We start from the raw sequence: 16,160 nt of genomic DNA on the forward strand, positions 1-16,160 counted from the left end.
TTGTTTGGTCCAAATGAAATTGCCGCTTTTGGTTATGGCTAAAGTCTCTGCAGCTGCTCCTAGCCCAGCCCATGCAGTTTGTTGCTGTTAACGAGTATTTGATGCTTCTAAACTGTCATTTCAGTATAAAACTATGTAAATGCTTCCAATATATATTCCTATTATTTGTTGCAGCTGTTTAGGATTTTTTTCTTTCTAAGATGATCATATACAAATACATGTTTTATAAAAAATTTTCCAGGCTTGTTGGCAAATCATATTTCACAAATTTTGTTTTGTATATGAACTTGGTCATCCCCTGTAACCTACATTGTATCGCTGTACATATGTCTACAGTTATATTACCTCTACAGAGCTGCAGAATTTTAGATGATGCCTCATTTACTAATAAAATATGTCTATGTTAAAAAATGTAAGATACCTTTTCTGCTATAAACGTGCACAGATGCACATGCAGAACATATGAAACCTAAAGCAGCCTTCAGTTAGAGAGCGCCTGCAGGCAGTTCGCTGAGGCTACAGTATCCTGGCAGCTGCAAACAGGAATGAGTATCTGTGAGCTTTTGGCAACCTCCACAATTAGCTCCATCTTTTTCTTTGCCTTCATTTTCTCTCTCTCCATACATCCCTCTGTTTCTCTCTTTCTCCTCTGGTGCCATGAGAAATAGCAGCTCATAGGCGATTCAGCCTGAGTGTTTTCTACCTGTGGTGCATGGACTCTGATTCTCTCGTCTGCAATTTTAAACCTGGAATTTCCTTTTATTTTTAGTATTAAAAATGTTCCTTATTTGTAAATAAAGGGTCTGAGGTGGATGGCATTTGTTTTGAGCGATGTCGATGTGTGATTCCCCCTCAGGTCTGACGGCCCACACTGAGGTGGTGAGGGTGGTCTTCTCCCCTCAAGACATCAGCCTGGAGGAACTCCTCAGACAGTTTTGGGAGAATCACGATCCTACACAAGGTAGGATGAGCGCGCATCCAAACAAACCGCAGTCACCCTCCAAAAAGGAGCCATCCCAAGGGGGCGAGAGTGTATTAGAGCAGAAGGGTGATGCCCAGGCATGCGCTCGTGCATGTTGCAGTGGGGGGAAGGTCTCATGGGTGCAAGTCAATGCCAGACAGTGTTAATGTGTCTGAGACCCAGCCATCCATGATGGCGCACACCACTGTGGTACAACATTCAAGCCAAAATTGTGGAAAAAGTATTTCTTACATTGTGCACAATTTCCCTTTTTTCTAAAAAAGAATAAAATAAAATAAATCTCCATCTTGCAAAAATAATAATTTTTCAAACTCGAGCCTCTTGGAGCAAATGAATTCAGCAAATTTGACCTTCTTAGAGTAAAATTGCACCTGATTTAAGTGTTTGCCTTATGATGCATATTGCTGCATTATTGTGAAGCCTGCCACATATTTGCCACCCACACGTGCACAGCGTACCCATCCCCCACTAAAAGCCATCTCTCCATCTCTTCGAGTCTGGTGCTCTCTTGTTTTCTGTACTCACTGGAGGAGGTGATGTAAGAACATTAATGCACCAGGAGGACACATGGAGAGTGTGTGTGGGTGTGTGTGTGTGTGTGTGTGTGTGTGAGATGACAGGAACGGGCCAAGTGGCACTTTGCTAGCTCATATTGAATGTAGGGATGGGTGGGACCAGGAGAGACTGATCAAAGATTCATAGGCCAGACCTTCAGAGGCGCACACACCTCGTTCAGTAACATCACTTTAGGAAATGCCATAAAATAAAATAAATGTCATAAATAAAAGAATTCATATCCTTAGACGATTTTATACATTTTTGTCTTTACAATCAGAAATTTTAAACGTTTGGTGTACATATTTATTCATTTAGGGGTATTTACTCTAATACCCCCAAATGAAATCCAGAGCAAACCATCGTTAAGCTCTTTAGTAAAGAGTCCATCCCCGTGTGTGTAATTTAATCTCTTTAATTAATCCAGCTATTCTATTGAGACATCTTCAGTCTGTTAGAGAACACAACTAAATTCAAATTCACTTCAGTTCAAAAAACTTTATCTCAAAGAGAAATTAAATGCTGCCATAACTCTTGTCATTCATGTATCTTCTAAGAGTCGGTGATGCTACAGCAGGAAGTATCTCCAGTAGCAGTCAGTGTTGCAACAAATCTGAATAAGTTTCTGACTCAAGACACTGTAGATATTTAACAATCTCATGACAAAGCATATTAAAAGCTCAATATCAGGGCAAAAGAGATGATATTCTACAGTAACATGACAAAGATATATCATTTCCTCTGTTTAGCATCATAGCAACTGTTCAAAAACTTTAGAGCAAACAACAGAATCACAGCACACAGGTTAAAAAAAACATCCAAAAGGTTCACATTTACTCTGGAGGAGCTGCAAAAATCCATGAAAACTACTAGAGGTGCATTCCTTATACCTGGTTTTTGTGGAAGACTGGCAACAAGGACTTTTTTTTTAAGAAAACCACACAATGTTTGCCACAATTTATGTAAGCTCCACAGAAAACGCATGGAATAACGTACTTTAGTTGGAAGAAACAAAAAACGTTTTTGGCCTATATGCAAAACTTTATGTGGTTAAACACAGAGTCCATGACATTAAACACAGAGTCCATAACATTAAACAAAGAGTCCATAACATTAAACACAGAGTCCCATCATGCAGCTTTATCTCAAAAGGGACATTGAAGCTGGTCAAAGCTGGGCAATCCCGGAGGAAAATGTAAGAGGCTGCAAAAGACTTGAAAATACGGTGGAGGTTCACCTTCCAACAGGCTGAGGCTAACCGTACAGCTAAATTGACAATCTAAATTTATCAATGTATTAAAAGTTCAGTCAAAGTTCAGACCTAAATGCGATTGAGAATCTGTGGCAGTCTTCAAAATCAACCTAAAGCTGGTAGAGAAATACAGCCAAGTTTAAAACATGCAAAACAAATGCATGTTTTACCTCTGGTGAAGATCTTTAGTTTTACTAAACCTTCAATATTTTTGTTTCTTTTCCACTTTACAATAACATTCTATTCTGTGTTGGTCTGTCACACAAGAACAGCAATAAAATATTTAGAAGATTGTGGTGGCATTATGATAATTTGTGAAAAAGTTTTGATTGGTGCTGTAAAATAAATCAAATGAGTTATGACTTGTTTTGTTGTTGCTGTTCGGGTTTAGGCCGACCCATTGTTCGGTATGTTTAAGACGGGAGGCAGGGGAAGACATAGACTGTTTTTTTTGGTTTATCTGAGAACCACATTCTCCTGATTAGAAGAGATTAGTCCCCTCTTCACAGTAGCCGAGGGAAGAGACACGTCTTACCACAGGCAAAGTCGCAGACAGACTTGAGCCGACACGCCACAGGGCAGAGGCAGCGAGGCCAAAGGAGTCGTCATACATTTCCCCCGATCTCATCTCATGTTTTATTAATAGCATGCAGCTAATTTTCTATGCACTCTGTTTTGTTAGTCACAGTTAAAACCGACCGACATATTGAAAAATCACCGCAAACTCAAAAGTACTCATATATATAATATTTTTTCTAGGAGCTCTGCTCCTCACGCGTGACTTAAATGCGAATCCGTGCCGTTCCTCTACTCTCAGATCCGGGGTTCACGTGTAGCAGAAATTCTTCTGATTTGACAAATGTGGCGTGGAGTGGTGGAAAGCGGCCCGCTGGCTGTGCCTTCATGCATGCTTAAGCTTCAATTTATTCTGTCCACCTTAGAGCTGGGCTTAAAAGAGAATGAAGAAATTAAAGAAGTTTCCTCTTTCCGCTTTGACCTGTGTAGATTCACTTGAGATGGCATGTGGGGAAAAGCCGAAGAGCGTTTTGGGATCCCGTTTCCTCCTGATGTGCATCAGCAGGAAGACCAGGCTTATTTAATAATCAGTGTTGGCATGTGATTGAAACCGTGCATAGGTACTTATTTAGTTGCATGTAAAATGTGCAGCTGCAAATGCGGGCATGCATGTGCGCGTGGGGGTGGGCGAATGTGTTTTGATATCTATGCCTTTGCTGCTTTGCCTTAGTTCAAAAGGGTTTAGTCCCAACAACGTGATGTCGGGCTGCATCGGCTCCACCAATCCCAGCCTGGATAGCAACATTAGCAGCCAATCAGAAACTCCCAGCAGCCTTTGCTGTGTGCCCTCTTTCCATATTCAGCAACGTTAGTCTCAATCCGCTGGCTTCCCTGGGATGTTGCATAAACCCCACCCCACCCCACGATGCCCCCCTCGATTCAACACGCTTCCATATCATAAGTTTCTTATGTCTGTGTTTTGACAAGCCCTCAGCAGCATACCTTCGCATGCGCTCATCCACAGTTCTCAGGCACAAACAAATTGTCAACAAAGTGGCTTCTTTGTGTCAGAGGGTCACAGCAGTCCTGTTTCATCATCATGACTGAAAAGGTTGTTTGATTTCAGGATAAATATTCATGTGGCAGCACTTTAACCAATGCACATACACATAAACATGCAAATAAGGCCCACTAATAGCTTTATGTTATATTTTTGTTTATATTTTACCGTTTATTGTTTTCAATCACCTTCAGAGGCCTGTAGGTCAGGTTTTCCTTAATGATTTCTTAAACTTTGCGGGTAAGCAGTGGAAAATGGATCATTTTGTGCAGCTTCTCTCTGTCATCCCGTCATTGCATCTTTGCATCAGTTGCAACCCTCTACTTTTCTCTGTTGCCCCCCTTTTACCTTTTTTCTGGTTTTGCTCTTTCTCCCCCGTTTCCCCCTCAGTTTTTGTGTTCTCTTCATCTTTGCACATTTTCCCATCCTCCCCCAACTTGTCAGGTTCACCTGCACCCCCTCCCCCCTCCACCCTTGTCCTCTTTGCAGCGAACAGAGCGAAGGGGCGAGTGAGTGAGCAAACGGCCCGGAGCCCCTTCGGTACATCCGCAGAGCGGCACGCTGACTCGGCCGCTCCCTCAGGCCATCCGCTCATCACACAAACACACTCACATCCATTCGCTCCTCTTTTATCTCTTAGTCACTATCTCCTCCTGTTCCTCATCCTCCCTCCCCCCATCTTCCCTTCTTCTCCATCCTTTTCTTCAAACCCCAGCCGCCCTTCATCTTAACAACCTATGCTTTCCCACCCTCCTTGTTGTTTCCTCCTGATCCCTTTTCCTCCCCTGTACTTCCTCTTCCCTCATTGCATTCATCCTCTCTATTTTTTGGGGCCATGCAGTATTTATGGCGTGGGCTTGCTGATGCTGCGTCAGTGAACAGGCAACTCAGGCGTGTGCCGATAGACACAAAAACACAAATGCACAGCTAAAATGGCCGACGCAGCTGTCCTCATTTGATAACGTCTGCACGTACACGCACACTCACATCGGTTTGGAAACATTTGTGGAGCGGGATTGTCGTGAAGGAGACATTCTGCATTTCTGTCTGACACGTTTTTGAGATGAAGTCGTTCACGGTTTGTTTTGACATTTTGCAGAACCTAGATTTTTAGATTCCCTTGTAAGCTGTGCAGCACCGATCCACAAAATGAAGATGCTGCTCATCACAGTTATAGGGTCAAACAATCAAACGGACATAAATCAAGCTGTCTTCCATCTGGCGGCAGTTTCTTTCTGACAGCTGAAATGAGCATGAATATTCCTTTATATAATATCTTTACCCCAGCTGGCTGCGACACACGCCAATTCCCTGTTGGGGTACCTCCTCATATCCCCCTATGTCACCCCGTCCCTTAATGTTAGGGGTGCCCCTGCCATCTAAAGTAAACCCCACTCCCATGAGGAGGCCTTGACCTCTGACCTGTGGCCCCAGCCACCCCCACACTCTCCTAACCTGACCCCGTTTCTCCTGCTTGGTTGGCTGATGATGGCCTGCTCATTACCAGGTGTCAGTCATTACACTCTCACACGTGCTGCAACCCTAATTTATGGAGATTGCAGCATGAGTGTATGCATTGTGGGGGTTGAGTTTTAACCCCCATTTAATTCTGATGAAATGCATTTTGTGATATATGTTTTTTAAAGAAAATGAGGACTGATGAGGACTAAAAACCGAAACTCTGGTCTGCCTAAAAAGTTAGGTCTCAGTTTGATTGAAGAGAACTCTGTCGCAGTTCAAATGCAGAGAGATCGTTTCAAAGGCAGGAAGCGTACCATAGTGCAGGACATTCCGGGTAAATACAACCATAACAAACGCATGGGTCTAGTGTCAGCGGGAGCAATAGCGAAAGAGAAATCCTATAACCACTAAAATATGATGCCACTCCATTTTTGTTTACAGAAGGAAGTTGCCCTCAGTGTCTTCCTCTGAGGTTTTTGTCACTTCCTTCAACAGTTCATGGAAAAATAAATAAGTTCGTCAAGACTTCCACAAGCCTGGTTTAACCTCAAAATGCCTTAATGTGTGATTTTTGTTTGTTGCTTTAAAATGAATAAGTGGAGTATAATAAAGACAAGAACATAAAATTGAAAAATAAAAATGGCTGCATCCATTTGAGCTTTTTTTCATATTTAAGGGTCAGTGTTCGTTAAAGTTATGACCAAAGAGATTACATGTGCAGAACCGCACAAGGTCTCTTGGATTTAATGTCAAATGATGCCTTTTCTGATCTGCTGCTCTCATTGGAGAGCAGTAGAGAGAATCTTCTCTTATAGCAGACAATCCCCACCACTCTAAATGTTTGCAAAAAGCACATAAGAATCTTGCATATATTTTTATTTTACTTTTAACACTGGGATATCTCAGAAGAAGGTGTGTTCATACTTCAAAATCTGGGCTGGGGTCTTTCTGCAGGGAGTTTACATGTTCTGCCCATGCATGCATGCGTTCTTTCTGGGTACTCCGACTTTCTACCACAGTACATAAAACCTGGAAATCTGGCAAAATAAGACCTGCAGCAACACAGGACTATGCTGTTTGACTGAGAGGATGGAAAGTCCAATATCTGATCCGGGAATTACTTCAGTAATTTATACTGATATAAGATCAGATTGGCTCCGTCTCCTATTGTCATCTAATTTTAAAAGGGCAATAAATATAACAAAATGAAAATATGTGGAGTTGTTTTAGAATCCATTAATATTGATGAGCATAATTTTTATGGAAATCTGCCTCAAAAAAAGCTTCTGAGTAAAAATACTGTTTAATGTTGACGGTTATACATTTTGAGGAGTAAAAATTTTGATCTTATGCAGTGGCATCAAGCTTCACTTATTCCATTTAGAAGCAGCTAAAAATAAACAGTTAAGGGCCAGAGTTACAGTGTTCTGACAGCGTGCCCAGAACCATGAAGTGATCATGTTAGAGAGCGCTGCGCCACTAAAAACAGAAAATAAAGCTGTTTTTAACGCGTGCAGCGTCTGCAGAGTGTAAACTCAGCCTGCTTGTGTCTCTCTGTGTATTTAATGAGCAATCAGATGATAACCGAGCGAGATGTGCTCTCCTTTCTAGAAAACAACTGTGGTAATGTGCATGATGTGTCATGTGCAGAGTCACCGTTGTGATTTAATATCGCCTCTGTATGTGCAAGCATAACGTCGCTTTCTGTTCCCCTTTCCGTGCCTGTGCATGCGTACGCAGCCCATATGGAGGGGTGTGCAGGTGTGTGTGTCCACCAGGGAGGCTCTCACCATCCCTGCTCCGTACTCTGCCTCTGTCTCCAGCGCGTTAGCAGCGGCTTACATAAGAACAGGGCAAAAATAGAAGTCGAGAGGAGAGAGGAGGAGGAGAGCGCTCTGCTGGCACGCACACAGCCGGAACGGGCCTGCAGGGCACGGCACAAACACTACTACTATCACACATGTACGGGGATCTCTGCATCTATCTGGAATTACAGGTTTTCTGTGTATTTCTCTAATAAAAAATAAAAAATAAAACCCCATCAGCATTAAATCATCTCCTTTTGATGTTGGAACAGATGTGGGGCAAGGTTACAGTTTTTACAGATGTTATTGGGTTGATATTGCATTCAAGGGGAGGATGATGAAAGGATAAGAGGGTGGGGAGAAAAAAGACGTAACAGAAAATTCATTAGATTGTTCATTAGTGTTCACCTTACACCATCTAATTGGACAAATCTAGTGCAATAATTTTGAGATCAAATATTCTTCCTTCATGCTCAAAAACATGGCAGCAATAGAAAAACACCAACAATAACTGGACACCAGAGCTAGCTGGGTTTATCAGTAGCTGTGTTTCCATTACAGATGTGTGTAAAACTTTATCAGTGTTCCGCTAATGTTGGAAAAAAATAAAATGTAGCAATTGTGCTGTTTCCATTAAATAAGAAATGTACTTAAAATTACAAGTTTGTTCACGCAATAAATCATTAAAAATCACGGCGCGCCATCATCCTCCTACCACTTCCTGTTGTCGTCTTCTTCATGGTTTCCACCAGTGGCAGCATCCGGTTGTTGATTATGTGACTTGTGTGATTGGAGAAAAGTGGTTTGCAAATTTTGATTGTTGAATCAACAATGAGTTTTTTTCAAAATTGGTGTGTTTCCATTAAGTGAATGTATGTTTGAAATGTGAAATTGCCCAATTATGTCCATTGGAAACGCAGCTAGTTACTTCAGAAAGAAAATAATAGAAAGTTCAGAAGCAAATAAAATCTTAGTCTCTCATTCATTTCTCATAAATATCAACATCATTTTCAAACTGATTACCTTCTTATTATATTTTTATTTTGAAATATAATAAGGTGAAACTCTTTTGTGCTTTCTGGAAGACGAATCATCTCAAACCCCTAAATCTACAGGATCTTCAATTTTACAAACGGGGGCTATAAGGACACACATTAACAAGCGACAAGCCACGAGCTGGAGGAGAATGGAGAATTAGAGCAAAATCTGGAAGCAGAGACCTGAAGAGAAAGTTGGACGTGGGGGGAAAATGACAGGCTTTTATTCCCGGCAGCCAGCAGGGACAACTTGAGTGGAGCCATTTTTTTTCCCTCCTTGCAACAAAAACACTGAAGAGATTTTACGGAGCTGCAACAATTCTCAGCGGGTTTGAACACAACCAAAAGTGTTTGCGTGTACATTTGTGTCCTTAGGTTTGTGCATGACTGTCTCCAGGAGAGAGTCACTCCCTTAGCGACACCCCCTCCACCCGCTTCCTCCACCCTCCCACTTCCTTTTGACTTTAGCTCCCGTGTAAGTTAAAGGAGCCACGTTAAAATTCTCCCGTTTTTGGGAGGGACTATTAATTAATATTTTCAGCTCTGTGGGCATAGGTCAGTGACCCCTCAAGGCGATGTGTGCATGTGTGTGTGCACATGTGCGACCTCTGGCCCCTCCTCTTCTGTCCACCCCCATTACCCTCTGCTTTCAGAGGCAAGGCTCTCATGCATAATGCAGAGAGAACAGGGAGGTTCTCATTAATAATTACTGCTGCCTTTGATGGATGTAGAAAATAACGAAGGGGGCTGTTAAAAATGGAGAGAGTGAGGTGAAGGCGGGAGGTTTTATTTTTTTCTTTCTTTTTATGGGGGGTTTTGTTAGATTTTTTTTTAGTCATGGAGACGAGGATCTTATAGAGACCGTTATGGACATATATTTTACTCTGCTACTTTCTTCTACTACTCTCTAAACTGCATCATTTGCTCATTTTTAAACTGTTGTCTGTATGTTTTCTCTCAGTTTATTTCCTTCTTCTGGTCTGATGCTCTGTTTACCTGTGGTTGCTCCCAGGAGGAGATGATGCTGCCAACAACTAAACATTCCCCCTCTTTCGTTATTAACTTTTTACTTTTTGTAACTCTGAAAGTCTGTATCAGTTCTTCTGTTTCTGCTCTGTCTTTTCAAACCTCCAGTCATTTGTGGTGGAAGGATGCTTGTACTGAATCAGGTTCTGGTTCTGCTGGAGGTTTCCTTCTGCTAAAGCAGAGTTTTTCCTCTCCGCTGTCACTGCATGCATGTTCATATCGGGTATTGCAAGTTTATTATTCAATGCCAACTGCTGGGTTTCCTTAACTGGAAAGCTTATGAGTTCAAGCATTTTGGTTTAGGTAGTCACTGATACTGATGCCGGTCGTACCAATAAATTTGTATTTATGCTTCTCACAATTAGCTTTTTAAAGCAAATTTATTTTATGTAGGACAGGGAGACTCTTCTTCTCTATTCAGACTGTATTAATAAATTATAATGAGAGCAATACAGATAGTTCCATCTTCAAATGCTTTATCAAATTACTTGTTAAAAGATTGATTTTTTTTGCTATAATTTAGACCCAAAATTTGGTCTGGGGCGGGCCGAAATGGTTGTGTGATGGGTTTTGTGTTTTTTTTATACCAAGAACAAAATGAACACATCTGGACTATATTTACTAATCAAGTGACTTCTGAAAGCAATAACCTGCACTGGATTTTATTTTGAGGTAAGAAAGTAAAGGGGCTGAATATATGCGTGCCACAAATTTTAGACTTTTATTTGTAAAAATCTTTGAAGACCATTTTCCTTCCTCCTCCTAATATTGAGTTATGTTTGTTGGCCTACCAATTAAAATCTAATGGAACACCATTAAGTTTGTTGTTGAAAAGTGCCAAAAGCAAATAAATCTTAGGATATGAAAACTTTTACAAACTGCAACTCAATTTATTGTTTAATTTAGGTGTCTGATCACTGTGCTAACTTTCTTTCTTTTTTTTTTTTTTTTTTGCTGGAACATAGCTGGGATATTGTTCTTTAAGAACTGTCTGCACTGAGAATATATAAACTTTCACAGATTAACTTTAGTGAAGTAAATTTTAGCAGAATTGCATCATCACTCAGCAGCATTTCACAGAAAAAAATTTCTATGCAAGTGCTAGAGGGGTGAGAAATTCTGCAGCGTTCTGCACGATCTGCTGCCGTAATGTTAATGTAGGAAGTGGTTTTACTGGGAAACATCTGGATATTGTTTGGAATTAAGATGTAAAGAAAAAACGTCAGTTCATTTGTAATGTTCTGAATTATTTAATGCATTATTGCTTCATAAAAGAATAAGGAAAGTTCTCCAATAACAATGGATATTTAAATGAGATATTTCCTCTGGCTTTTATGCAAAAATATATACAAAGTTACTGATGGCAAAATAATTAATAAGTTATTGTTGTTTTGTTTAAATAATTGTAGGATGAATGTATGAACTGATATAACAACTACAGTAACTGCTGCTCTCCTCTGTTTCAAAATCTTTGTATTTGAAAAATGTTTCCCCTGAATGTTGTCAGCACAAGTTTCTGTAATTCCGCTTTTCCCCTCTAATACACATTTTCATCATATTTGAACCACGCAAGAATGTAGTTTTATTGAGGAACATTGAGTGAAGCAGATTCTCTCAGGCAGCAAACATCCCTTATTGTGAGTTTATTCAGTGTGTGTCACAGAGCAGCCGCTGGTTGCTTGTCTGATTTGATTTGAATGACGACCAGATGAATACTTATGGCCGTTCCGCTCCAGCAGGCCGCTTCGCAGATAGGTTGTGACATTCCATGATGTAAGGTAACGTTTAATCTAAAGACAACAAGATATGCAGATTACTGTGTCAAGGAGACGTTTTCTGTGTCAGTGGAGATTGTTACTCTCCCGTGGTGAAAACAGAAAGGCGACGCAGCAGTACTGCTGATGCATTACTATGGAAGTAAATATGTGCCATTAGGATTTGAATAAAAAATGTCTCTGAAATTTGAAAGTTGTATATTTTTCAGTGTTAAAATAAATTCAGAATATATTTTTAACCTAAAAAAATTTCAGTGTCATTATTTCTATATGAAAAATAAATTCAGTGTCATTATTTGTACATGCTCGCAATTTGCATTTGTTAAAAAATTCACATTCTTATTTCAAAGTGATCAAATTTTCATTATACATATTTTTTTCAGTTAAAATTTTCAGTGTTAAAAAATTCAGCAAATAAAAAAAATTCAACTTTTCAAAATTCAAATGCAATATTTTCGGTGTCCTCCAATTCAACTTGCTCAAATTCGCCGTCTCAAATTCAGCGTCTAAAAATTTGCTGTAAAAATGGCCAAAGTTACTTCAGGTCACAGACATTAGCAATGGATGTCAGACTCCAACACCCAGCTAATCACGTGACACAACCGTCATATTGAAGAAATACCAGCATCACGAGGCTGGCGACCATGGAGGCGAACGCAAACCCAACGGTGAGTTTATTGCTTTCATTTTTCTGCAGTAAATTTAATTTTGCCCCTGAAGTTTGATACATTACCTTAAAGGTTTTCTTTAGGTTAAAAATAAATTCTGAATTTATTTTAACACTGAAAAAGTAAGCACTAATATACAACATTCAAACTCCAGAGGCATTTTTTATTCAAATCCTGATGGCACATATTTACTTCCATACATTACAGCAGAGTTAACTTACAGTACTGTGATCACAACTGATCCATTCATTACAATGGATAAATACAGGCAACAAAATCTCAACTTCTGCTTTGAGGCTTTGGTTTCAGTAGTCAGGCTTCGGCCATCTTGGGTTAATGCAGCCAGAAGTAACAGACATCTTAGTTAAAGTGCTTAATGCATCCTCTGGGTAATTCCCAAGCTTGCCAAATGTCATCCCAGATTTTAAGGATCAGAGTAAATTGCACTGAGGTCAACATAAGTCCTGTTGTATGAAAAAGCACAAACGTTGAATTTTGGTATTTTTCTGGTCTAATTTCTCACTCATATAGGAGTTGACAAACAGAAATGCTTTACTGGGATGCAGCTGGACTTTTCTCCTGTTTCTTTTCACCTTTCGCCTCTCATCCAAACTTTACAGCTCAGCATTTGGGAAGTTGTTTGTTGCTAACAATGCCATGTGAGCAGTTTTGGACACATGTCCCAATGTGTGAAGTGCTGACTCGTCTCTGGGGAGACAAGCCTGAGCTACAGAGCAGTCTTACATCACTGCTACCTCCATCCTTCTGATTGTATTAAAGGGGCAATATTATGTGTCTTACAGGCCCATAGTACCATTTTATAGTACATTAAAGTAACTATGTTACCTTCAGTTGTTAGAAAAATGTTCCGTACATCAAACAAGATGTCAAAGAAATTTGACATTGCAGTTTAGCACTTTGAAAAACTAGCATTTCTGCACCCTGAATGGCTTTCAGGGGAGATTGCAGGATGTCTCAAGCATGCATGAAAGAATCAAAAGTATGCTTTTGATGAGGGAATAATATTGTAATGGTAAATAGACTGAATTTATATTGCACTTTTCCAGTCATTTTGACCACTCAAAGCACTTTACACAAGAGTCACGTTCACACACACATTTATACACCGATACGCAGATCAGCAGGCAATTTGGGGTTTAGTGCCTTGCCCAGGACACATCGACATACGGCAGGAGGAAGCTGGAATCAAACTTACAACCTTGCGATCACAAGACAACTACACACAGAGCCACTGTCACTGTGGGTAGACTGTGTAGAGCTCAAATAATATAATTACATAATGTCTCCCCGTTAAATAGAGTGGATAACCACAGACCAAATTAGCACAATTCATAAGTAATGTAAATATTTGTTCATTAAAGTGTGTCTGCCTACCACAACTCTAATATGGATTGATATGCATTTCTTAGATTGATGTGGGCAGTATTATGATATGGGATTATTATGATTGATATTATTAACCGATTTGTAAAATGATTTGCACTTTGTGTTATGTGAAAGATGTCAAAGCTTGATAAAAACCATCAACTAATTATTATCGTTTTACACAGAATAACAGTTTTGGTTTCTGTGCCAATACTTACATCTAGTTCAGTTGTAGCTCTGGCATATGGCAGCACAGAAAAACATCACCCAGCCTGGGCACCCCGAGTTACTATTTATTGAACATAGTAGAACATTTAGTGATTGAAAAGCCAATGATTTCACTCAGGAGGGTTTTTTTATGTTGAAACTCCGATTTGTTGGATGAGCTCAAACACAGCTTGGAATCCAGCACTGGTGCATGTTTGATATGCAACCAAGAAGCCGTTTGCCAACTCGTTCTCACGTCAACTTTATAAGGTGATTAGTAATCACTGTTGGGTTTACAGCTTGAGCTTCTCCTTGAATTAGTCCCAGAAAATGACCGAACACAATAAGAAACGTTCGAGAAGTCCTGAAAGGGAAATGTGCCTCTTTAGGGGAACGCTGTAGTTGTATTGAAGTGAGCTGATGGTGCGTTCAGTTGACTGGAAGCCGTATCTGTTACAACCTCCACTGACTGCAGCTCATAACAACCAGTCAGAGATGGAGAAACGGCAGCATTTCCAGTTATGGATGAGCATAAGAATCAGACAAAAAGCAAACGGTGCAGCCAGCAGAGAATTGCACACTGATGCATTCCTTGATGCAAGAGCTGCTCAGGATTGTAGCTTCTTAAAACCTTAGAGGTGATGGAAGCTGTTTAGCCCTCTAAATCAAGGTGCTTTAGGCCTGGCCTCCTTCCAAATCCACTGATGTAAATCTGATGAAAATGTTGAGAGCGTCTCTCAGATTACAGGAGACGAAAATGCATCTACCTACTGTCCTATTTGCTCCTCTGCAAATTAAAATCTGCTTTTACTTTTTGTGATACTTAAAGATTTCAATAAACAAAGCTTAATATCAGTCAAATATAAACCGATTAAATAAACCACAGTTTATTTTTATGGGAATCTGATTTACTTAGAAACAATTACTATCCAAAAGCAACTTGGCATTAATTAAGAAATTCAAGAGCAGATGGTAAAGAAAAGTAAGTAACATCTAGCAGAACCAAATCTTATGTTTTACAGTGTTGTGAAAAGATTTTTGTGAATTCTTCTGGTTTTTCTTTTTGCTTGTTTCAGATTGGCTAAAGAATTATATTGGGAGAAGATAATCTGAGTACATACAAAATGTAATTTTCAGAAAATTTTAAACAAAACGTGGCCTACTTTATGTTGTCAGACAAGTTCTACTGAAGGGATGTCTAGGTTGTACATGTCCAGGACTAATCAGGCCTGAGCAAATGAAATGAAACTCAGACTTGGTATTGGAAGTGTTTCTCATTTCATGAAACTGCAGTGTGATGACGTTTTCATGCAGAACATTTCCATCCTCTGATTGTGCTTCCCTTGTGTGGCTTCTTTGTTCATCCTGCTTTGTGTTTTCTGCAGGTATGAAGCAGCACAATGACAGCGGTACTCAGTATCGCTCAGTCATTTACACATCCAGCCCAGCTCAACAGGAGGCTGCACTGAAGAGCAAGGAGGCCTTCCAGAAGGTGATCACACACAAACACACACACTCCAACATGTGTGTGTGTGTGTCCCGTTATGATTTTTCTAAATCATGCAGCTCACCGTTGTGCTCTAGATGGCTCACAATGGTGATCTTACATGGCACTCATTAGATCACAGTATTTGCACATCTTTAAAAACTCTTTCAAAGTTTTAAAAACATGTATCTAAAACTAAGGTTAACTTACTAAAATGTAAGTTAAGTACTAGGTTGAAATCTGCTTTAGTTACAGGTACAAAGTATTTGGTTAAAACGGCATCGCCATGTGAGTTTGAATTGACGAAAGGGTAAAAAGAAACAAACATGGCGGGCACTTCAAACAAATAAGAATAAGTTCATACAGTTGATGTCTTTATTTCACTCTGCAACCGTTTTTTTTTTTTATTTGAATCACAATAACTAGCCAGTGCTTTTGAGTTTTGACCTCTTCGTTTGAAAAAGCGAGTTCTGTTTGGATCAAACTCATCTCCATCTTTTTAAGCTGAAAGAAGGGGAGAGGGTCAATAGGTCATCCTAACTGATTTCCTTTCAGCAGCACACACGTTCCCCTTTTGTTCTTTCAGTCCATCTGTCCATCCATCCATCCATCATTTAAAATTGATCCCTGCATCTTCTTGGCTCATTCACCTCCTCTCAGCTCTAAATGGCATTCATGGACTTGCTGACGGGGGGGGGCAAAGGAGAGCAAATTATCATCTTCCTGGTTACGTTGGGCTCTCTGGGTCAGCAAGCAAGGGCTGCTATGTTGTCGTGGCAACAACCTCTCAACCTTGGCCTTGAGCTGGGGTCAGGGGTTAGGGGAGCTTTGGCAGCTGGGTCCAGAGGGATAGGGAGGCGGGGAAGGACAGCAGAAACAGCTAAAGAGGGAAGAAGCCATGTCAGGGGGCCGTCACTGCTGACAGGCTGTCAACTGAAGCACAC

The 16,160-nt window shown here is 40.2% G+C and overlaps 1 protein-coding gene across 3 annotated transcripts in view; it reads left to right on the forward strand.

Moving 5' to 3' along the window:
• si:ch1073-358c10.1 (mitochondrial peptide methionine sulfoxide reductase) overlaps nucleotides 1-16,160 on the forward strand; it is a 64,515-nt gene that overhangs the window by 32,886 nt on the left and 15,469 nt on the right. For all 3 annotated transcript variants that reach the window (XM_044142050.1, XM_044142048.1, XM_044142049.1), the window contains 2 exons: nucleotides 857-961; nucleotides 15,116-15,222. In XM_044142050.1, coding sequence (XP_043997985.1) covers nucleotides 857-961; nucleotides 15,116-15,222 — 212 coding nt within the window. The remainder of the gene's footprint in view (nucleotides 1-856; nucleotides 962-15,115; nucleotides 15,223-16,160) is intronic.

The sequence above is a fragment of the Gambusia affinis genome, linkage group LG16, assembly GCF_019740435.1.
Source record: "Gambusia affinis linkage group LG16, SWU_Gaff_1.0, whole genome shotgun sequence".
Lineage (NCBI taxonomy): Eukaryota > Metazoa > Chordata > Actinopteri > Cyprinodontiformes > Poeciliidae > Gambusia > Gambusia affinis.